At 32.6% G+C, this 25275-nt stretch overlaps 4 protein-coding genes across 4 annotated transcripts; 3 read left to right on the top strand and 1 right to left on the bottom strand.

The window, feature by feature from the left end:
• Positions 1 to 222: 222 nt before the first annotated feature.
• Positions 223 to 6043, top strand: LOC125816141 (CMP-sialic acid transporter 1). Its single transcript, XM_049495732.1, has 8 exons — positions 223 to 513; positions 859 to 942; positions 1842 to 2056; positions 2184 to 2262; positions 3052 to 3221; positions 3461 to 3647; positions 5154 to 5231; positions 5365 to 6043. The coding sequence occupies exons 1-8, from the start codon at positions 463 to 465 to the stop codon at positions 5506 to 5508; spliced, it is 1008 nt and encodes a 335-aa protein (XP_049351689.1). The 5' UTR covers positions 223 to 462; the 3' UTR covers positions 5509 to 6043.
• Positions 6044 to 7292: 1249 nt separating this feature from the next.
• On the top strand, positions 7293 to 7751 carry LOC125816148 (uncharacterized). Its single transcript, XM_049495741.1, has one exon. It carries the CDS (start codon positions 7313 to 7315, stop codon positions 7571 to 7573), a length of 261 nt encoding a protein of 86 aa, XP_049351698.1. The 5' UTR covers positions 7293 to 7312; the 3' UTR covers positions 7574 to 7751.
• A 1876-nt stretch (positions 7752 to 9627) lies between these two features.
• On the top strand, positions 9628 to 10264 carry LOC125816149 (arabinogalactan protein 16). Its single transcript, XM_049495742.1, has 2 exons — positions 9628 to 9927; positions 10055 to 10264. The coding sequence occupies exons 1-2, from the start codon at positions 9828 to 9830 to the stop codon at positions 10156 to 10158; spliced, it is 204 nt and encodes a 67-aa protein (XP_049351699.1). The 5' UTR covers positions 9628 to 9827; the 3' UTR covers positions 10159 to 10264.
• Positions 10265 to 10930: 666 nt separating this feature from the next.
• LOC125816137 (mitochondrial carrier protein MTM1-like) lies at positions 10931 to 18177 on the bottom strand. Its single transcript, XM_049495728.1, has 10 exons — positions 17836 to 18177; positions 17394 to 17468; positions 17031 to 17156; positions 16399 to 16458; positions 16087 to 16257; positions 15338 to 15437; positions 14724 to 14818; positions 14491 to 14640; positions 12151 to 12209; positions 10931 to 11246 (listed from the first exon to the last, which is right to left on the bottom strand). The coding sequence occupies exons 1-10, from the start codon at positions 18064 to 18066 to the stop codon at positions 11093 to 11095; spliced, it is 1221 nt and encodes a 406-aa protein (XP_049351685.1). The 5' UTR covers positions 18067 to 18177; the 3' UTR covers positions 10931 to 11092.
• Positions 18178 to 25275: the final 7098 nt, after the last annotated feature.

Genomic DNA, 25275 nt, shown 5'->3' with positions numbered 1-25275 from the left:
ACTAAACATATAACCATGTAACAATATAAAGAAGTAATAATATTAAAATTAAATATTCATGTTAAATAAATAAACAATAAATTAGATTTTACTAATATATTATTTTTCCAAAATCTTTATTTTATAGAACAAGTGTTTATAAAGAAAATAATGTGTTATGTCACTTTTTCTTACCTAGTGTAACCCATTTTGTAATTAATTTGATGAATTATTGTTAATTTTATGGAAACGTTTTTTAACAGGGATTGATTTGAACTAATATCAAGATTAGCAGTTTAGCACAATTAGATGAAAACGCAACGGAAATACCCAGTTGAGAATATTGAGCCAAATCTGAAACGCCCAGTGGCACTGTGACAGTGTGAAACTTCGGAAAACTCCTCGAAGAAGCAAAAAACACGCTAAGCTAATTTCCGATTTACATTTCGCCGGGCAAAAGGCCAGCAGCAAATCTCCGGCGATATGCGGTGGTACGTCGTTGCTTCGCTTCTCACCGTTCTCACCAGCTCACAGGTTTCACTTTATTCCATTCTCCATTTTCTCGTTCTTGAAGTTTCCTTTACCGTATCATATCTGATCTGTGTTTTTTACTTACACTTAGAGGATTAGCTCATTAATATGAGTGTAAAATTGCTTTAGCATTGAATCTGAAGAGTAAAATCAAGTTAATTTTCATTGCGAAGTGTATTGCGCCGATTAATTAGATTTTCTGTTAGCGTTCCGCATTTGAGTTCAAAATTTTGCTGTAAAAGGGATAATTAGTGGTTTAGTTACATGTCAAGGATCGATTAATTGTATATTAGATACATGTAGGTTGATAGTTCTGGATTAATGTTTGAATTGTGCATCATCTGGCAGGGAATTTTGACGACTCTATCGCAAAGTAATGGAGGATACAAATATGATTATGCCACTGTTCCTTTTCTGGCTGAAGTTTTCAAGGTATCATTTCTTAGATTAGCTTTATTCGTTTAAGAGGCGGTACATTGTGTTCTATCATTATTATAAATACTAGAATGAATAGAATTTGAGGAATTTTCTTTTTTGTTATAGCTTCTAAGTAAATCTTATCCAGAAGTAGAAAGGGAGATTTAAATTGGATTCTCATTCTTCTAATACCAGCTGTTCTATCATGTTCCCGTCCTTTAAATTTAGTGTCGCGATTGTTCCCGTCCTTTAAATTAGTGTCGCGATTTCCATTATGTTCTATCTGGAAAAAAAATATACTAGAATGAAGAGCTGTTGAGAATCTCTTCCTTTTGGCTTGCAAGTAAGAACTTATTAAGAAGTAGGAATGAAGTTCTTTCTCAAAAAGTAGGAATGAAGCTCTAAATTGAAAGGAAGGTTCATTTTTCCTGTATCAGCTATCTTATAATGTCCCCTTCGTTTAAAATTAGTATTGTGCTTAACATTTTAAGTTGTACCAAATTAACTGCAATCTTTATTGAACTTCTTATCATATCTTAGTTATGACCAAAAGCTAGGTATGACTTTTACACTTTTAAACATGTAAAGAGAGCAAAAATATTCTGTCACCTGACTTTTGGATGCATTTGATATAGAATGTTCGTCTCTCAGTCTTCAGCTTAATGAAATGTACTATCCTATGTCTATCCTTTCCTTTTTCAGAAAGTTCTTCTCGTATTGATCATTAATTAGAGAATCTCTTAAATATTATGGACAATTCAATTCGACTGGGCACCTACTTTTAGAAGGAATTTCTGGAGAGGGCATTGAGTGGGGCTATTTCCTGTGTAGTAACCCCTCTTGCATGAAAGTTACTTCTCCATTTTCAGAATTTCTCTGAGATTTTCCTCCTTCATTCATTTGTCATCCTGCAGCTTCTAGTATCCAGTGTCTTTCTTTGGAGAGAGATGCAAAACTCACCGCCTCCTAAGATGACGATGGATTGGAAGAGTGTTCGTTTATACCCAATCCCATCTATCATTTATCTCATCCACAACAATGTGCAGTTTGCTACATTGACTTATGTAGATACATCAACTTATCAGATAATGGGCAACTTAAAGATTGTTACTACGGGAATATTATTCAGGTGCTTGGTGCTTTCTTTTATGCCTAGTTTCTCTATCTTCTTTCACTTCTTTCCATTCAGCATCAATTCTTCATTTCCTGTATTGAAGTTGGTAAAGTAAATTAGAGATTTATCTTTCATAATTTAGGCTGTTTCTGAAGAGGAAGCTCACGAACTTGCAGTGGATGGCAATCATACTTTTGGCTGTTGGAACAACCACAAGCCAGGTGCTTATGGAATCTGTTTGCCTATTTCTATGATCTGGGCGTGCCCAATCATGTCATGCATATAAACTTTCTTTTGGAGACCTGACCTGAAACCTAACCATGTAAGGTGTTAGAACTGTCATGCCAAATTGAAGTCCTGTATTCCAGCAATTTAATTGGAAGCATTGCCTGCTCATCATGAAAGATAGTTATGACTCTCTGATTGCTCATATAGATTTTGTGCTGTGAGTATGTAATGGATTGGCTCATTTGTAGGATTGGCGGTGAACTACCTGATGGGTTTACCAGTTTAGTTTGTTCTGGACAATTTGCGTCATTCTATGTAATATCTTAGAAAAAAGTTCTTTAAAAAAATATGCCCAAAAAAAAAGAATAATATTTGCTAACAGCCTCTATACTGTTTATCTGCTGCAATCATAAATCAATTTTGAGAGCCATCTTGACAAGATGTTTTTGGTACTGCCCGTCTGCATTTGTTCAAGCTTCTAATGACTACTCCAGTACACTTATCTTCAAGTATGCATATATAGTAGAAATGTAGATATCATAATGTTGCCCCTTTACTGAAATAAAAATTCGCAACTTTCAAGAACTCAAATTCATTGGATTATTCAAATCTTAAACTTGGATGTGATGTTTTATCTGTCACATGACGTTCAACCATTTATTAAATATTTACTTTCAGTGTTAGGCCAAATTTAAATCTTTTGTCCAGTCTTATACCATAATATGAAATGGGATTAAGGGAGTATTAATAATTGTTCCACATTTGCCTGGTGTTCAACACAGGTGAAAGGCTGTGGAGGAGCTTCTTGTGACTCATTCTTTTCATCACCCATTCAAGGATATTTGTTTGGTGCACTCTCTGCTTGTCTTTCAGCACTAGCTGGTGTTTATACTGAGTTCTTAATGAAGAAGAATAATGACAGCCTGTACTGGCAGAATGTCCAATTATACACGTGAGTTCCTCCTGACCAAGAGATTTACATTGGTTCCGTTATTGAATGCAATTGAGCTTTTTCTCTCCTACATATGTTAAAACTCCAAAGTGGAAGACAGTTTCATAGGACCGTAAGGGAGAAGATTTTGTTAGTCTTCAAATACTGACTTGAACCCTGTCATGTGATCAAACTCCATTCTAGTGGTCCATACCCATGAAATTGATCTGTTAAATTGAAATAGTGCATTGGACTTACAGATTTGGCTCAATATTCAACATGGGACGACTTCTTATGGATGATTTTAGAAGTGGGTTTGAGGAAGGACCATGGTGGCAGCGCATTTTCAATGGATACAACATGACTACATGGTTGGTAGTGTTGAATCTTGGAACCACTGGCCTTCTGGTTTCATGGTTGATGAAGTATGCAGACAATATTGTAAAGGTATCTTATCTTCCTGAATTAGATGCATTGGCTTTCTGTTCTGTTCGTAAACAATTTTGATCACCTTTAGTATGTTTGTTATGAACTGTACGTATCGTAGAAGTACTATTTAATTCCCCTTGATTTTCATGGCGATTGTCTCTCTTCTTGTACTTTTAGAGTTACAAAACCTACCAAATAACTTGAAAGAATTTATAGATTCCTAATTGTGATTCTCAAGTGAATTATCCAGGGGATGAGAAAGCTGAGGAGTTATTTTGAATGGCATCTCTGCTTAGAAATTGAGAGAGGCTAAGGGAAAGGGGTGGTGGCAGGACATGTTTGTAGCTTCTCAATGAGAAGGAACTTTTTAAGGGGACGAAGGCAATGGCTAGACTGTTTAGGAAAAAGAAGACTAGGGTCAGAGCTAACGACATCTCATTATGTTGACTCCTCCACTATTGCTATACTATATATCTCATTTTGTCGACTTCTCCACTATTTCAAAAAATACTGCATTGTTGACTCCACTGTTGCTATAGTTTAAACCTTAACCCAGTGTTTTCTGTTAGATACTTTATGATCAATCTGGCTTGGACTTAATGTGTATGTGGTGGATTTACTGTATATGGAAAACTTAAATGAGCTGTTTTAAGTTGGACTTATCTCATCTAGCACCAGATTTCATTGATTTATGTCTTTAGTCATTTGACTCTTATTTTTGTGATTTGTTCATCTTCTGGAAGGATCACGCAATTGTTTGGATCCATCCAAGCACGGGATCAGCCAAAAACAAGAATATAAAGGGCTCATGTAGTTGGACGCCTTCGTGAATGGAAGTGAAATTTATATCCAGATACAATTTCAACTTCAAATACTCTTTTTCAACTTTGACTTCAAAAATTCTTGTTTTTCAACTTCGTCCAAAATATTGTCCAATAACGCCTACGAAATCCTTTAGTTGAAATCTCAATATACATTTCAATCTTTTTTGGCTCAATAACCAAACCATAGGAATTAGTTTTGTGTATTTTGGATAGAAGTGGAGGAGAAATTTAGGGCATCCACCTGTGCTGTATTTGTAATTATTCTGGTATTACATTTATACTAATTGGTTCAAAGTTCTTCAGCAATGCAATCCATTAATTATATTCTCATTCCCACTCATTTAGCTTCTACATAGAACATCACATTACCATACTAGTTATCAGTAAGGCTTGTTGCATGACCATATAGCTAGTCAATTGGAGTGTTGTCATTGATGTTATTGTTGCTTAAAGTAAGAAGCAAAGTAGCAGTCTAGTGCCCTATCTGGTATTAAAGTGAAGTTTCAGTTTGATGTAGTCAAAAGTTACAGAATCACGTTAAGATCATACACAAATTTTCTCTGAGTGTAATAGCCGAACTGTGTGATGTCTTATTTTATTGAGAATTTTGTTTATTTTCCTCTCTGTTGAATGGTTGCTCCTTTGCTCTTCCTTTTGTTTCTCTATCTGAATAATCAGATTGTTACCTTTTCTTTTTCAGGTGTATGCCACCTCTATGGCAATGCTCTTGACGATGGTGTTATCAGTGATACTCTTCAACTTCAAGCCAACAGTACAGGTAAAGATGCAGAGAGCTGTTCCTAATTTGCACGGTTTTGTTATTTGCCTTTATATTTCATAAACATGTCTTTACTGTGTCATTGTCAGTTTCTTCCTGGTGTTTATTCTTTGCTTAATTTGTCTATTTGCAGCTCTTTTTGGGTATCATTATCTGCATGATGTCCTTACATATGTATTTTGCTCCTCCAAGCACACTAGTGGATTTGCCTTTGACAGTAAAACCGGTTTCTGAGAGTGTATCTGAAGTTCCTGCTGAACGAAAAACAGATTCCTGATGTACAAAATACTGCCACCAGTTTTTTTCCTTTGATTTGTGCAAAATCTTTACAAGTTTGAGGCTCAGCTAATGCAAATGGTGAAGGGTTGGTTTCATGACCATCACTTGGATTCCAGGAAATCAAGATAACATGATTCAAGAGTAGAGTTTAGAAGCTTTCTGATGATAGGAGCTTCTTCCCGCCCTGGTAATGAACATGATAGTAGGACGAGCACTGTCAATCATTGATGTCTTCATTTTTTTTAACCAAAACTAGTACAAACTTAATGGCACAGTAAAAACACACGGAATCAAGAAAACACAAGCAAAGACAAAGATGAGGATTACATAACTTCTGTTGTGTTCTGTAATGATTCATATCCAAAGCAGTAGTGTAGGTACATAAAACTTTTGAGTGGAACGAGTTGCATGAGAAACAGCAGATCTTTGTTGTGCTAGAATATCTTGTATGAACATATAGCTTAGTTATTTACCTGTTTCATGGTTATTGTAACTCTTTGATCACCAGGTTGGAACATCTACAAGTCATTCACTGAAAGACAGAAGCTACATTGTTAATACATTTTCGATGGATTATCATTTCAGTTTGAATCCCAAAAAAATAGGTTCAATAGTAGTGTCATATAGGAAAAAATCATAAATCTTTTTTATTAAATGATATCATTTTGAAATCGTAGTTTAGTAAAAAGTATAGTTGTAAGAAATTAAAATTAAAACTCTAATTTGGCTCTTGGGAACACAGAGAGTTTAAACGAATAGCAGCCACAATTTAGTGAACAGGTAAATCTATCATTCAACGAATTAATTGCAGTACTTTAGTTATGGATTTTGTGGTGTCTAGCATTTGACAGAACATCTACTTTTCTTCCTACCATTCAATATGTGCAATTATTTGTAAGCGTTAGCCCACCTACACTGTATCATTCATTATAAAGTCTTCCTGTATTGATTTCAAACATTAAAGTTGATCATTTCTAAGAGACAATTATTAAAAACCAACATTTTTAATAATTGCAAAGAAGAAATTAAGTAGATATTTTTCTTACTACAGGAGTTCTAGTGAAAATTCTGGTCATTATTTTTCGAAATTTGTTATTCACTTATCTAATCCCTTTGAACCTAAGTGAAATTATAATCCATAAAAATAGTCTACAGCTCAGCTTTTTCTTTTTTCCACAGGATTACAAATCAAAGAAGAAAATTTCAATCTGACTTCACTTGAACATCATTGAATGGAAATTTTAAATTTGGTAAATTTTGATCCCAAGAGCAATCCTGAAATAAAGCAATTTATGTCCCATCAAGAAACAATTTTCTAGTGATAGGTGTACTATCTTGGCTAAAAAACAATCCAGGAAGTTACAAGTGTGTTTGTAGTCAACAATTATCTCTAATACTTACACTTAACCTACCATCTATCAATAATTAAAGTTTTCCTATTCTCTATCAACTAGACCAAACCGAAGTTGGAATTTCTATTTTTTTTTTAAAAGAACCATGTTTTCACCTAATTCAAATTTGTGTCGCGTAATGTCCATTAAAGGAGAAAACGTTCCTTACACACACACAAAAAAATAAATAATCAAACTCGAGACTCTAGTAAAACTGAAATAATCATCTTCATTCCACCACAACTCTGGATAATATGTTTGCGCTTATTTATTAGTATTATTATTAATAAAAAAGTTGTAAATTAAAAATAAATGAGAAATGAAAAAAAGAAAACTTTATTTGTTTCCTCTATAAATACCTTAGTGTGCCACACTATTTTTCTCCACACCACCACAAAGTTTCCAATAAAAATGAGCGGAGGTGGAATGGAGTCTATGGCACGGCCAACTCCACCGGAAGATGGCGGTGGAATAAACAGCCAGCACGGCGGAGAACGGTGTGGGTATGGGTTCCATATGCCATTGCATTACCCAAGATACACACGAGCTGAATATGAAACAATGCCAGAATGGAAAGTGGATTGTTTACTTACTCAATATGGACTTCCTAGTAATGGAGATGTTAATCAAAAGAGAAAATTTGCTATGGGAGCTTTTCTTTGGACCTGTTAATTAAATCTCTTTTTTCTCTATATAAGTTTAAATCGGTTTGTTGCGTGCGTGTATATAGAAGTTGAATTTTTTTTTTTGTAAAATAGGTTGATCATGTTTTCGTTTCTAGAGAACTACTATAATTTTGTTATCAATATGAATTTCTATGTATAATCAACTTAATTATATTTACGCTTTACCCATTTTTCTTAATTAGTGCTAATAACATCCAAAATCAGTGATCGATCCTCACAACCTTGAACCTTCCTTTTTATTTTTTTATACTTCCTCCTTTCACTTTTATCTGTCATTTTTAATTTATCAAAAAATATATGTTTTAGCCTGCATTAATCACTTAATTTTCAAATTATTTTTCAAAATTTAATACTAACCAACAATTAATATGGATAGTATGATAAAGTTTTCATATTAATCATTAGTAACGTCCAAATATGACTAGTAAAAATGAACGGAGGCGGGAGGGAGTAGAAAGTGAAATTAATTTTTATATATTATTGTTGTATCTAGGATACAAATTTAAATACTGATATTCTTTGAGGAAAAGTCCATTTAATCATATTTTGATGCATTTCTAACTAGAAAAAATTATCCAAAAGTTTTCCTTTACATCAAAATTTTGAACAAATGATTCAGTAGTTGTTACGAGAGGAACATCAAAATAGTTATTGTTTAGCTGGGTTTTCCCTATTCAATTAAGTAAAATTCTCTTAGTTGTTAATTTATAAACTTTAACATCACTTAAGGATTAAATTGAATTCCGAATTTAGTTTGTTGGGAAGTTTATGATTGTTGGAGCGCTTGCAATTAAAAAATATTACGAGAAAAAATTATACAAAATGGATGTAGGAAACCTTATATCTTTCCTGAATCCTGACGTGAAAGATATATTGAAGAAAAATACTATCGTATATTCCAAGTTGGATAGAAAATGAAGGAAATGGACCAGACCCCCATTTACTCATGAAGCCCATCTGCCTATGTAACTCAATGGCTTCATGGACCCTTTACTCTTTCTTTCATACTTGGGCCTAGTCTACCCAAATTAATCGAGAAAATAGCGCGATAAGATTAATGGATCCGGTGACGTTGAATTCATCAAATAAAAATTCTGAATTTATATTTGTCTCGTAGTTGAGAAATCGAATTATTTTATTATCCAATATAGAAATGTTAGTCGTAATTTGCATGTGGAATTTCCCTATCCAAAGTATTCTTGCTTCCCCACCTTCTGCGTCATGGGCCTCTTTCTCTCAATTGCACAACAACTTGTCTCCATGAATCGATAAAAATCTTTCACTTAGCAAATAAATATAATTATTTATTTTTATTAATCGATCAAATGTGTAACGTAAACTTGGGCTAGATAACTTTTAGTGTCTTGATAACAGCTAGATAATTACTCACATAGATACATTAACAATTCAAATTCAAATTACGTGGTTGTTAATAATTGAGGTGTCAAAAGGGACAGATAATCTAAAGTCCAGCTCCATTTAAAATTTAAATTGATAACTATTTGAACAACTAATATAAAATTTTAAAATCTTTTATTTATTATATTTATGTAGAAATACTTATCTATTAATTCTGATTAATTAAATAAGCTGATGTTAGATGGGGAAAAAAAAGTTGAATAAAAAGGAGGTGGCACATGGGTTTGCAAACAAAAAAGTTTGATAGACCCCACAATATGGCTGGTTCCTCACTATCTCTATGCTCACTTCTTATAAAATAAAAATAAATTTCTATTTATAGATAGTATGAAAAATATTTATAAAATTGGGTCATTTATAAGATAATTACAAGTAATTTTTATAATATGGATTAACTTAATATCTATAAAAGCAGTTATCTTGCTATAATAATTACATTCTTTTATACTACTATTCTATTTCGATTTATTTTTACTTTTTCAATATTAACTTGACACATTCCTTAGGAAGCAACGTATATAATGACAATTTTACTATATTATAATAAATTCAATGACTATATTTAATAAGAGTAAATTACGAATTAAGTGGCATATTATACGTTGATTTTCTAGATTGGACAAGTAAATCTGGATGGATGGAGTAATATACATAACTTGAATTTTTAATAAAACAAAAACAAAAAGAATAAAAAATCCTACAAACTAACTATATAAACCTCCACAAGTGTGAGCCAGCATTTATCAGTTGTTTGTTTGCAAGATAATTTCATTTTTTTTCTCTCTTGAGTAAGAAAAGGTGGGGGGAGATTAGTTATACTTATGGCTTTTGTAGTTTCAATGTTGTTGGCTATCTTTGCCATGGCTTTTTTCACTGTTCAAGCTCAAGAATTTGCTCCTGCTCCTGCCCCTACTAGTGATGGTTTGTTCTCTATCCCCACCTTTCTCTTTTCGTTCGATCGATTTCTATTTTTTGAATTTCTTTTACGCTGTCTATGTATATAATTTAAATCCTTTGGAGTAATATATGTGGTGATGGTAATTTGCAGGAATATCTGTAGATCAAGGGATTGCATATGTGTTGATGCTGGTGGCTTTAGTTCTAACTTATCTCATTCACCCTATGGATGCTTCTTCCTACAACTTCTTCTAAATTTAGTGTCAGTTATAACCTTTAAATTATGTTACTTTTTTGGGAAAATGGTTGTAATCATTCTTCATATGGATTTAATTGGTTAATCCATTCATGTTTAATTTAATTTCTAGTAAATGGTTATATATTTAGTTGTCTTTTTCTCATTTCTCCTATTGTCAATATTTCAAGTGTTCTTTTGAGATGTGAAAGAAATGCATCATAACACACTAATTAATACAACTAAAAGAACATACGAACTCAAGAGAAATGGAAGTGAGAAGAAAATGAGAAGCCACTTAAGAGTAGCAATCTATTGCTTTTTCACGAGAGAATCCTTTGGAAACGATGTTTCTACCTTCACGAAGGTAAGGATAAGGATTGCGTACACTCTATCCTCCCTACATCCCACTTGTGAAATTTCACCGGGTATGTTGTGTCGCACGTCTCATTTTGTGCACTAGTGTAACGCATCTCCTTGAGTTTTTGCAAGCAACCCCAAGTACATTCTCCCTCCAGGAAGTTTCCTACGACTGATTTTATATCCTACTTCCACTCAACACATATTCCTAGTTTATTGTGTTTACTGTCTCAAGTTTCTGAAATACACAAAGAGTACAGTACAGTTGCTTTATTCTTTTTATCAATCTGTATGTACGACAATAGTTACTGTCGTAGGACAATGGTTTTGAATTTACAAAGGCATAACTGGCTGCCTATTTATTAATCAGACATACAGCGTCATCACTAGAGAAACTTCTCCACTAGCTTGATTAGCCTCACTGGCAAAATTGGCCAAGAAGGAAGTACCCTGTGATGAGCCAAATTGCTGCAACTGTCGGGTCTTCAGGAGATTACATTTCATCGAATATCATCCATTAGATCTTCAGCTTCTTATTGGTAGAAATTATGCTAGTATCACTAGCCTCATTGGTTTGGAAGATAGATCACAATGCTATAGATCAGCACCTTCGCTCTGCCGATGCATATGCCTATGGCTCAAACAATATTTTACCACCTCGTAGAAGGAAACAACAATCCCAACTGAAGGTCCAGCTCGGGCAACTCGAGGGCCAACTCCAGCGAAGAACCCCTTAAATCCCCCATCCCTGGTTCATGAGAACAATAATTAGCACAGGACACAGCACCAAAGAACTATAAGAAAATGGTCTACAAACTTTTTAAACACTTAGTTTGAACAAATAGCAAGATGCTGGTTTCAGGGAGACACAAGGGTATTCCAAGGTCCATCTTGTACTTTAGACTTTGCTAGAAATGGCCAAGTGTGAAAGGAGTTCGAGAATCAGTTTACTTTCTATAAGGGCTAAAATCACTTATTTTGGCTTTTTTTATCAAATGGAACAACTGTGTGTATCTGCGCTATGCATTATTTTTATTCATTTAGAACCTATTAAGCACCCAGATAAAATAGAATTATTTTCTCAGCAGCATGAATGAATCACTGTCTTACAATAAAAGAATAAATCGAGACAGACAAGATGACGAAACAGATACTCCAGAACATCCAGTTGATCAATTGGATTCATCATTCTCAAATGGAAAGCAAGGAAGACAAGGAGCTACTTCGTCTCCGCTGGATCTGTTTCTGGGAGTAAATGGCGAAGTGTTTTATCGGTAAAGTCATTACTTAACGGTACCTCAAACACTTCCAGCGAAATCATCTCTTAGGAATCGAGGCTCCTACAAACATTCCATCCTCAATTTTCTTCCCCTCATACCCCTTCCAAAAAGAATACATCATCCATACATCTATCTTATCGTACTTAATTGGAAGAAAAAAAAAACTATCTAATCGGCAATTGGCACACTAAAGAAAAGGATTAGTTTGTGAAAACCAAAATAAATCAATCAACTCATGAGAGCTCATCACTGAGCTACTGTATATCTTTACTCAACTAGATCAAAACATATTGCAGTATCTGAAAAAGATAGGGGGCAGGAAGGGGAGACGGGGTTGCAGCCGAAAATTAAGAAATAAATGAAGTCAAGTACCTCCATATCTCAACCAATGTTTGTCTTGTGGTCATCCTCAGTGCTCGTTCAGGATCATTCTGACATGACAAATGAAAATTTCATTAAAACAACAACAAAAAAGAGGGAAATAATAATAACTAGTGTTTCCAAAGCAAGAAAGTTCATGGGGCTTGAAGTGAAAAAAATGAGAAGTAAAGTCATTCTAGAGAATTGACGTTCCAAATCATAATGCAAAACTACTTAATGGAGGATTCACCGCAAAATACTAACTTGACTCATGATTGTCAAGATTATAGTCTACTTCTCCACATCCACCATGCTTCTTTAAGTTAATAAAAATAACAGACAATCAGGTTCTCGAAAGTTGTAGCCTTGTCCCATGTCCAATTCCAGTGGAAACTCTTACAGCTTGTTTGGATTGTGGTTAAATATTGTTTTATAATGCATCGTATTATATAGTACTATATTGGTTTGATGAATACAATGTTTGGATAGATTATATCGTTTTCCATCGTCACATAATGCCATGCATCACAGTAATCTTAAGGATAAACCTAAAGAAAAGTAGGATACGGGGTAGAGTTTATTATAAAAAAAGATAGGGTAAAAATAAAATACAATTATTAAATAATAAGCAAAGACAAAATGAGGAAAAGAAATAAGGTTACAACGCGATCACACCAAATCACTCGTTACAATCGTCATTATGTAACAATGAATTTAACAATACCAAACAAATAAATTTTAAGTACCAATCAAAATAACAATTGAATTATACAATACAATACAATTGGTAACAACCATCCAAATAAGTTGTAAGCTAATACGTCCATATCAAACTCATCAAACAGACTGCCATATCAACAAACAACGGAAACAAAAGGTTGGGAGTAACTAGAAATCTGGGTTGAGAAGTTAAAAGCATATCAGCACCACCAGGACACAGAAATATCTTTTCAGTAAAATGAGTGTTGACAAACTCATTCGCCACGAAATTTGATGTTCTTAACTTTCTGTGTTAAGTTTAGAACTATATCACCACAGAAATACCTTTTCATTTTGCTCATTCTTACTTTTCCTTGAACAGAATGATGGAATCGCAAGTCATCCCCTACTGGGAAGCATTAGAATACTGGATTATCTAGAATTATGTGACAGAATAAATGGTAGATCAAAAAGAAATGCATATTTGGGGAGAGATTGTGAACTCAACAAGTAATTCTGCGAGTTGAACCAAAGAGCTCATGATTTGGTGCCTGGAAACAAATCATCTACTTCCAAATGTGACATTAGAAGAGTTCTTTGTAGTTAACTCTTATTGTAAGTTTTTAGTTGTTCATCCTCAGAGTACTAACTCATGGCCTTGGAGGAACATATGGAGATAAAAGTCACCATTGACAGTGGCTTGCTTTGTGTGGCTAGTTGCCATAAAAGCATGTTGACACAGGACAGAGGTTTGCAGCTCTGTAATAGGTTCCATCTTTGTGGGACAAATTCAGAAACCATCAACCATTGTTTTTGCACTGCCCTATTGTTTTACAACTATGGAACTTATTTCCGAATAAGCTCGGATAACGAAGGACAATGCCTGAAGAAACATTTGATTTGATGAGAAGGTGGTATAGAAGGGAGTTGTCAAAAGAACAACAAATGGACGATGGTGGAGAACTATCCAAGCTACTATTTGGAAAGAGAGAAATGCAAGATGCTTTAAAGATACAGCTAGCTCTATTGAAATGATAAAGAACAACTGTATACTTTTGTTTTCTTTTTGGTGTAAAGAGAATCTGATTAATGATGCAGACACTCGGTTAGACATATTTGACTCCATGCTGATTTGATGTGAAGCTGGATCTTTTTGTAAATATTCAAGCACAATTTGTGCTGCGTTTATAGCACTTACATTTTTCTCGAAGAAAAGTTCTTTGTATTTAACTGCACTGAGCAAACAGAAGTTCTTTGTATTTGATATAGTTCCCAACTAGAGGTTTCATCAATGTAAACCAATGCCTAAGGCAAAAAGTACTACATGATCATTTTCACTTCAAAAACATGTTTGATCCAACCCAAAGCTTATCAACTGATTGAGGTTAAGCGTAATATCCGCTCAGCAGTTATTGGATCCAGGAAAGCAAGAATTATGCACTCACACTCCACAGCCAAACTAGGAGAAATTTATTTAGGTGTGTGCACTATCAAGCAGAAATTTCTCAATATTCTGTACTTGACATCAGTATATTACTAAGAGGTCCAACTACTCATGTGATCCAAGAAAACTTTCACAATGGATAATCTCTTTTTCTGTTAGTTGTTTCTTGTAGGAATTGTTTAGGTGAATAAAAATGGGAGAAGACCAACCTCTATTTGTCTCCTAGTTCTTGCAACATCTAAGGGACATGTAGCAGAAGCTGCAAGAATTCCTGCAACAAATCCAGCAGAGAAGTTTGCACCAAAGACAGTCGTCGCACTTGCTTCATCTCCCACCATGCCTAGTAGCTTCCTCCTAACCTTCACAAAAGTAGCAAGAGTTCTATTAAATTAAACAGTGTGGGTGAAGGAATAGGACGAAGTTATGGGCTATAAGCACTTACTGGCTCAAGAGTAGACCAGCAAATTGCAGAGAAAGGAACATCACGAGCTAGTTGTGCCCCCAGACCGGTCCAGAGGAGGCGGTAGGTTTGCATTGCTAGTTGGTGGGAAAGTAATAAACCACAATGTGTTAGCATAGCATTAAAATCAAAAGGCACAAGATCTGGAGCAGTAAAACTTCCATAATGGATTACTCAAAGAAATTGAATGTCCAATGCCATATGCTGTTAGTAACACTTTTAGCAGATTCATTCTGTGTCTCTAGCAAGTAATACTAGAGAACAGTTAGTTAATTATGATGGGATTTAACCTGTATTTCCTTTGCCAGAAGTAAGCTAATTTGGAAGGATCTAGTATTTCTAAGCAAAAATCAAACAAGGACAAGATAACTCGGAGAAAACATCCTCACTGAAGCATTTTTGGTATGTTCAATTTCCCCATAAATTACAAAGAAATGAGGTCTTTTAAATAATTATTTTACAAGGAAATCCTGCACTTCAATGGAAATACCAAGGAAGAGACAAAAGCTCAACCTTGTGTCTGAAAGAACATAAGACAGCAGTACAACATAACTATGTGCAGCCAACAAAAGTAAGGTTGATGAAGAAGTATTTACAATTTTGATAGCCGTTTACACTATTGACTGGAGAAACGACCCCAACTAACGTCTTCCACACTCCTGGGGGCTTCACACCATTTTTTGTGTCTTTGAAGGCCTATCACAAATGAAGTCATAGGAAGAAGTAAAATTTAGCAGAAAAGTAAGACAGATATTGTCCGAAACATAGATAACATCATAACATGATAAACCCAAACACCTAACGAGGTGGTGCTGCTCTCTCTGAAAAGTAAATTAACAATATCTAGTAAATTCCAAGCACCCTGGATATAATAATGATAAAGACAAACATCAATAACAAGAAACTTAACATTTTAAACTACCAATGTGACAACCCTTTAAAGAACAGCCCTTAACTGTCCCAACAGTGGAACTGGAACAAGATTTCCATCTTCACCTTTTAGCTTTAACCATACCCAGCCACTAATTCACAACACCGAGAGCTAAGAAACATCTAGAAAGAATTTAAACCGTTATCCAGGAAAACATTTTTAAAAAACTGGAAAAAGGTTATTATCTCCTGGGGCATATAGACGCATACCCAAAATATGTGATGTACTTTGATCTGATGAATGTGAATTCAAATATTTACACATCTGGAAAATGTAGAATTTACATATTCATCTATAGTTCTACCTACGAGATCAACTGTAATACTCAAACATCTCCTAGCAACAAGAAATTCCTTTAGCAGTACTAAGCAATGGTGTAATGTCGATCTGCATCAAGAAGATAATCAGATTTACCTGCATACGTGTTCTTGCAAGCTCAACTGGATAGCAAGTGATGCAAGCAATGGAACGTGCTAAGGATCCTGCTACCAAGGGGACATATGGTGTAGCAATTGGTATATTACGTAATGTATACTCTTCCATAGAGTTGCGGAAAATGTCATAAAGAGGCAAATATATCGCCACCTACAAAAGGGAACGAAACACTTAGTAAGAACTATTACGAAACAGAACAGCTGATAAAGCAATTGCACATAACTGCATGCTTCAATATTTAATAACCAGATAAAACTGAAAAAACAAATGCATTTCTAAATTGAGACTTACAGAAGGGATTGCCAATGTTAGACTTGCATTAGTGCCTCTCCACAGTCTGGTAAATCCTTCCTGTACAAGTTACCTGGGTTAAATAGATGACACAGTTGACTTTATTTTCACAGAGCCAATGAAATGCAGAAACTCCCTACTTTGCAGGTTCAATGGTTTTTATTTCTTTTCTTTGTTGATCTGATAATGCTGCATAACTTCACAACAACTATGACATTCATATCAGCTTCCAACCTATAACATCAACACTCAACTTTTTTTTGAGAGGGGAGGGGGGAAGAAGGTAGTGACAGACTGACAGTAAACCCAAGCAAAGGTCACTCTATTTACAGAATTATCACCTTTTACATGACCACCACATATAAAATTCATAGATGTTCATAATGAGAAGAGAGTTGTCTCTCATGCTCAAGAAAAAGGAACTAGAATTTTCGATTTGAAATATTTTTGCAGCCTGACTACAAAAATCATCCTCAAGACTTTCTTACATGACTATTTCATGATGAATGTTCATGTTATAGTATTCATAGCATTGAGTGCATTTCAGATAAACACTCGCATTTCCAAAGCAGAAGATCTCAAACTACATCAGAGAGACAGAACTACATTACTTCCCACAGAAAGTAACTAACCTGACGTATTACTTTATAAAAGACATCAAGCGTTCCTTTATATCGAAAACTATCTGGAGAACATGTTGGTTCAGCACCAAGAACAGCACGAGTGCCTGAGGAGTTGTACTTCACACCTGTCAGCACCTAAACAAGATAGCAGGGCCAAAATTATACGCTGAAGAACTTAACTTGGTCCTTGCAACTTTAGATTGATAATGTAGGTAAAACTGAAAACATCTCGTGCACAAGATCTCGGATAGAACATGAAACACATATAGCTTCCACAATCAAAACATCATTTTCGCCTCAGGGTTTAACAGGTTGAAGCCGCATGAAAAGTAAGCAAAACGAAAAATTGGTAGTTAAATGTTGGGAACCTACTGTATTAGAATTAAGATGTCCCAAATTACACAGGCTGTCATAAGGTACACCAGCAGCCTGAGCTTGCAACCTTGTCTGCAAAACAGGGAAAAAGATGTCATTAAAATGTAAACAACCTGAAAGAAGTGAAATGACAAGGAATTAAATAATCCTCAAACATTATCAACTCAAGATTAACAGTTTTAATCTTATAAGGTGCTCAACAGATTATCCTCTGCATTAATCCGTGTTTAAGCATTAAGTTTAGCAATGTGATCAGTTGAACACATAAATAAATACAAATAAAAATCCTTACAATAAACCAAAATAGTATAGGGGTTTAGTTTAAATGCTTACATATCAAGCAATCAATCAAACACCACTCTCAATATCCCAATTTGATTCAAAGAACAATATGGGTTTAATTTATTAAGGATAAATAATTAAAAGGGGGAAAAGTAACCTTGGCAACATCAAGAGGGTTGACGAGTATGGCGGAGAGAACAGCAGCACCGGCGGCGGAAATTGCCCCTTCTCCGAATCCCAAATTGACATCTGTAAAGTTGCCGGAATGTGAAGGCGAGTCCCCACCAGAAACGGCACCGTTTTTGTCAAATTCAACAGTGGTTCTTGTTGCAGTAGCTGCCCCAATCCATGAAGACAACCCTTGTTTTGTCGATGATGATCCAACCATCAATTTTCGTGTTTGCGTATTAAAATTAATGCAAATTTCTAGGGTTTTTTTGCGATTCTTCGAGATGGAAAATATGATTTATTATTATTTTTGTAATTAATATTTGCATGGAAAAACTGAATTGAGAAGCAAAATGAATTCGTGGCGTGGACAAAAGGGCGTCAACCAAACAAGAATGGCGGCTTGTACAAACGGAATCTTACTATTCCCAATTATTTGGGGAAAATGTATATTACTAGTTTTATCATATGTTTTTTAGGGAAAAAAAGATTTTGTAATTTTGTGGTATAAATTTATATAAGATCTTATTAATGTATGGATTATGCTAAGTAAAAGGAAACTCAAGTGATAATGTGCAATATTATTTATTAACTAAAATATTTTATTAAAAAAATAATAAATTTGTATAAATATTGAGTATGAGTAAATTGACAAAATTCATAATTAACAAATATAATAGATATAATAAGGTTCTATAGCTATAGTTTCAATAATTGTGCTTTATAGCTATAGTTTCGTTTGATATGGAGGCTACAATCGTATACTTCTGCTCGTTTGTATATTGACAAGCAAAATATACAAATATGGTAAGTATATACAAATTCTGTATTTATACATTTAAAAAAAATTCAGAACTTCGTTGGTATATTTCGCTTGTCAATATACAAACAGGGTAATTTATTATAAATTTTTCATAAACCGTATACAAATAGCTAGGGTAAACATATAAAAATTCTGGATTTATACAATTAGAAATCGAATTATACAATTCTAAATTTATACAAATCCAACAAATTATACAAATCATGCTAATAGCAAGATTGGACAAAATTGTAGCTGCAAAATTAAAATTTCCCTAAACAATAGTTATAGCATTTAATACAGTGTAAATGTTTGTTATTCTACACAACTTTTTCTAAAATTATTTATATGACGTACCATGTACGTGTATATAAATATCATTTGAAGTTCCGCTGCTTTTAAATAAAATTGAACATTGTATTAGACTATTAGCTTTAATTTAACGACATATTTAGCTTCAATATGTCAAAGCAAAATAAAGCATCACTTCCTCTTGTGTCTACCAAAGATGTTTTTTTTATCGCAGACAAGAGGTTGCAAAATTTGTTAGAGATTGTGTGTTCTATTCTTAATAGCAAAATTTACTCTTGGCTTCGCCATTAAATTGCGCCATATATTTTGGTAGGATGCTTATAATTAATATATAGATATATAAATGTCCCCTTTAACCAAAAGAAAAAAACGTAAAATGTCTCATCAATCATTTTATTTAAAGTATGAATATCTCTTTGCTTTTGCTTCTTTGTTTCATATTTTTCTTGTTTTGTTTAAGGTATTTTGTGACCGTTTGGAATTAATGCAAGGTAGGGTACTTTGTTGCTTGAGCGGTCTGCATCTGCTGTTTTTAACTTAAATCATTTTGTTTACCTTTCTTTTATTTTTATTTTCCTTTTTCATGTGCTGTTATATTCCTTAACAGACAAGTTTAATTTGCAGTTTATCAAAGACTTAGCTGTTGATTGCCCCCACATGCATTAATTCACCTTCCAATATATTGCATGCAAAATTATATCACCAACTGTCAAGTCGGATACCCTTCGTCAAAAAATTATGTTAGGTATATAAAAAATTATATAACATATATAGGTTTTAAAAAAATCATATATATATATATTAAATTTTAAATACCTTTGATAAAATTTCTGACTTCGTTACTAACAAATAAATGGCTCCATTTTGAAAGAGAAGTTTTAAAATGAAATTCTGAGTAAAAGCCAAATTAGTACTTACATCACGGAATAACTAATAAATAAATAATCAAATAAATAAAATGTATTAATAAAAACTTTTCATAAATTAATTTAAATTAGAAATCAATTCAAAATTTTAATGAAATGATAATGAACTAATCTAATAAAAGGGAAAATGCATAAGTACCCCCAGCCTATATCCGAAATCCCAGAGACATACCTAATCTTTACTAAGGTTCTATTACCCCCCGAACTTATTTTATATGTAATATTCTACCCCTTTTTGGTCTACGTGGCACTATCTTGTGGGCCCAGTGCATGTTGACATTTTTTTCAAGGATAGTGCCACGTAGGCTGAAAAGGGGTAGAATATTATAGATAAATTAAGTTCGGAAGGGTAATAGGACCTTAGCAAAAGTTATATGTGTCTCTAAAATTTTGGGCATAGACTAAGGGTACTTATGCATTTTCCCTAATAATCAACTTAAACTTAAAAAGGAATTGACAAACTTATAATTTTTACTACTAGCTAATTTAATCCCCTCTGCTCACAAATCACAATAAAATAAAATGTTAGGCATGACCCATATGGGGATGTCAGTATCCAAAGTATATTGTCCGGAAGATATATATGGGCCTCAAAACATGCATTAGTGTGAATACGCATAATTATGTTACACTTGTCGGCTATATGAGTATCGGCTCCTTTACCCACCTATCACAAACTCTATAACTAGACATCTCATATGAAATCGTGAGATAAAATTAACATTTGAATATGTAACTTTATGGTAATTTCATTTCATAATTCTTTAAAAATTATGATTGGAAATTTCAAATATAATAATTGACCTATAAATTTATATTTTATAAAAATAACCTCGCATATATATCTACTTACACCTAGAATAATTATAATATTGGGATCACATCGAATAAATCAATTGAATGAGTCTATTTTAAACGATAAGAAAATGAAGTATGTTTGGTTTAATTTAACCTAAAATCAACTCAATTATAAAACAAAAAATATGCAAAAATTATATAGGGTGATCATTGATCAAAGAACCAACTACCGATGCGGAAACTCAACAATTATAATGAATAAGTTTTGTGTATATATGTTTAGTGCCGAAAATTTTACTCCTCAGTACAATTAACTTTAATTTGTTATATATAGCACACTACTTACCATTTGTTTTAGATTTCAATCAATGAAACAAAGTTATCTTCCATTGATGACATTAATAGTCAGAGCGATTGGTTGAATAGAGACGAAAGTTGGCCATACTGATTCATAAGTTTTGTACTATATAAAAAGATTATATCGTGACAAATTAAATTCTCAAAACTAGAGGTGTGACACTACTAAAAAATCATTATTTTCCTATTAAATTTTTATTGAAAGTGGTTATTTTCACAAATATTTTGATTGAATATGTGGAGGGGGGAATAGTAGTGATTTAGAAAGTTTTCTATTATTCCAGTAAGAATTTGTTTTTCGCCATATATTTTTCCAATAAGCTGACTCAATAGAAAAATCATATTTTATAGCACAAATTTCTTATTGATTGGAAAACCTTTTGTATGATGAGGGGTCCAATCTACTATATGTAGCATGCTGCACTAGCTAGCTTGTTTACAGCAGCAAAATCCAAATATTTTGGTATGACATTAAATTGATCATCCACTATTGGTTGCTTCTCGATCAGTATAATTAGCTTTTGGACCACTGTAAAATTAAAGATGAGTTTTAATTTTTACTACAGCTGTTTTCATTCAACTTTAATGCTTTTTAACAGTAGTTTTAATTGGAAGTATGAATAAGAACAGCTATAGCAGTTGTGATAGTATACATATAGCAACCTACAAGAATCACAACTCAGACACCGACAAACATTTCAAACCATACGTTATTTACTCTAATTTTTATGACCAGACAGCCCCCTACACATGCACACACATAATTAATACGATCCGTCAATTTCATTTTACTTGATCACTATAGTAAAAAAAATATATTTCATTATACGTGTCTATTTTAACAAATTAAGGAAATAACCCGTTATAAAGTCTTGCTTATGTTTTAAATTGATATTTACTTTGTACTATTATTTTTAAACAGCTCATAATGTGTAAGAGCTGTTAAATAGTTTCATTTTTTTTCTTTTATGTACTTTTAAGTATGACAGAATTATTGACTTAACCTGACAAAGACAGACATATTTATTGGTCTTTTTACCTTAATTAGTAGAAAGAAAATTTTCTTGCATTTTCCTTAATTAGCATAAAGTCAAAATATAATTACTTTTAAATATTAAAATCATTAAAAACTTTAGTGCTTAAAGTTATAATGGTTGTAAATTATGTTTACATGACAGAAAGAGCGTTCATTAACATAATATTTTTTTTAAATAGACCATTAGGACTCACCCAAGACATTATACATTGATACTACTAATTGTATACGTTTTATTTGGAATTATTTTTATGCACGCGTTCTCATTACTGGAAAAAGATATACTACTATACTTTATATAAATAAATAAGTATAATAAAGTGAGGCCATTATAGGAGGTACGTAATTTGTGCAGTAATTGCTCCCTACTCGAAAGGTTCCTATAATCCTCTAACTTGGACAAATACTATAAAAATTCTTTACACTAGCACGGTATATAACTTAAACACAATAATAAGTGGCCGTCGACCCATGTTTCAACAATTTTTAAAAAAAAATAGTTTTTAATTTCAAAGTAAAAAATGATTCTATGTGAATAATTACCCATATCTCTTGTGAAACGAGTGTATGGTATATGCATGAAAATAACTTGCAATTACTAAGAGGAAATATGGCTATTTTGGCCAAAATTCTAGGAAGTCAAAAAGTTTCTTTTTTTTTTGTTTTTTTTGTTTTGGGAGTGCTATTTTAGAGAGTTGTGGAGTTTGAAAAAACTTACTAAAAATATAAAATAAGTAATAACAAAAGATGAAAAATAAAAGGAATTTTCACCAAAAACAAAAGTTATTTTCAAATTTTAACTTGATAAATTATGGCTCTTATATTGATATAGTTTTTCAAACAATAAGCTAAACACATATTGTTATAGAAAACAACATCTCTATCGCTTAAAAACAGAAATTAGGTGTCATAACAATTATGTTCTCTACATCTCATTCGTGAAATTATACTCAATAAATTATGATTAATCATAAAATAAATCAATTTTGAAAATTTACCAGAACATGCTATAATTGTAAAATGGACTTGAAAGTGTATGACCTACTAGAAATAAAAGCAACGCACGGCAAAGTTATTGCAGTTTCCCATTTGCTGGCCTATACGGATTAATAAAAACTATTTTGACCATATCATTTTCATAGGAGTAATATTTTCTTCATTTCATATTAATTGTCAATCGTCTGCTTTACATGCTTAGAAATATATATTTATAATTTAAAAAGATAATTTTATTAATTTAACTTTTAATAATTTTAATTCTTCTTAAAAATGTTAAATAACATGAACAACTAATATGAGACGTAGAGTAGAATTTATTAGGTGTATTATACAATGCATTCATTGAATTCGCCCCAGAAAATCGATTTTTGTGGGACCAATAATAAGTTAAAAACCTCATATTACGTCCTTTTCCTCATATATATAAACTCAATCTTTGTTTTTCGGGAAATTAGCATTTTAGTCCCTCAAATATTGGAAAATTATTATATTAGGGCTTGTATTTTTTGGTTGAATATAGATGTAACTTTCAATTAATTAATATCAGCATTTTGTATCCCTCCTTATGTATGTTTACAAATTTAACGAATTACTTCATAAAAGTTGTTTAATTCATGTATTGGTATGGATTGTTATATACATCTAATGATCTTTTTGTCAGTTTCATATCGTTATTTTCATTAAAAATCATTTCTCTACCTCACTAAAATAAGATAAAATTTACATATGTCTAATTCTGTTCGTATTTCACTTATAATGCTATTTTGAGTATTGCTATTGACTATTGTTGTACATAATTACTTTGTTGGCATAATCTTTAAAGAGTAATGGACAGGCTGCAGGAACCAAATAAACCCCTAAACGTGAAGGACAAGTTGGATTTTCAAAAACAATCTTAGCTAAATATGGCTTCCAATCATATTTCATTACTGTTATAACATATAACAAACTCATTTTTTATCTCTAACTAAAAAAATTATATCTTAAATTAATTACTCTTTTTAGATATATTAGTATTCTTAATTTTGAATCTTAGTTATTTATATGTAAAAGAAAGTACGGATACAATGGAGTACTAGTATTTTACTAAAATAATCTATTTTTCTCATATTTTTTTACTTTAAATTTAAACTTAAAAAGGACAAATAAAAAATAAAATAAAAAAACAGAAACGCAAAAGAGGAAGAGAGAAGCAATTGGGCGTCAAAGTCAAAATTAGAAAGTCCTAAAAATGCATGAAAAGCTGCAAATGCAGGTGACAAAGGCTGCACAAGAGACCATTTGTTCACAGTGCTACAGTGAAAAAGCCAAACACAGGCTCAACCACAGTCCACAAAGTGGCACATTTATAACTTTATTATTGGCAACCAGAAAAAGAAAAGAAAAAAAGTTCATTAGCAATATTTACAAAAAGAATTTAAGTACACTGTTACTCTACATTATTTCAACTTAAAAATCTGAAGTTTGTCTTCATTAGATAAACTATTCCCGAATTCAGTGGCGGAATTAAAAATTTAACGAAGAAAGTCCAATTATCTTATGTACTTACGCATTTTATATTTTGTAAGATCTCTTATTAAAATTTAATTTTCAACCATCGATGCCATCTTGAGGTGTTCATTTTAAAACATGTATGAATATGATCATTAGAAAGCTGTCTTATATAACCCCACACGCCCATAACAAAACAAAAAAAGGTACAATCACAATAGACTTTATACTATTACTAGTCTTTTATTATTCATTAACACCAAAAGAATCGAAAGATCTCAACATTATAAATAATGAGATTTCGGTTCACCTAATTCATCACTTGGCCTTTAATATATTTAGTTTACGGAAACTAAGTCAAACATTAACTTTAGTATCAACGGTGGATCCAACAATGATCTTCCCAGTTCAACATTAAATTTAACATAGGTCAATATTCACATAAAAAAAACGTAAACAAACAACGATTTATAAATAATAATATAACATATAAAAATACCACTAGATTCTTAAATAACTTAACCACACACTACTATTTTTGACACGATTGACGAAGACTAAACATAAAATTACTACGAAGACAAAAAAGAAGAAAAAAAAATTGAACTAAAATCATAGTTATGCACCAAGAATTTCCACTAAAAACTTTCCTTTCATTTTCTTGGAAAGAAAGCTTTTTTAAAAAAAAAAACTTGAAATGTAAAAAAT

This window comes from Solanum verrucosum, unplaced genomic scaffold (assembly GCF_900185275.1).
Source record: "Solanum verrucosum unplaced genomic scaffold, falcon-dt-bn FXZP01000261.1, whole genome shotgun sequence".
In the NCBI taxonomy this organism is placed as follows: Eukaryota; Viridiplantae; Streptophyta; class Magnoliopsida; order Solanales; family Solanaceae; genus Solanum; species Solanum verrucosum.
The sequence above is the reverse complement of the archived record's forward strand: the minus strand, read 5'-3'. Positions and strand labels throughout refer to the sequence as shown.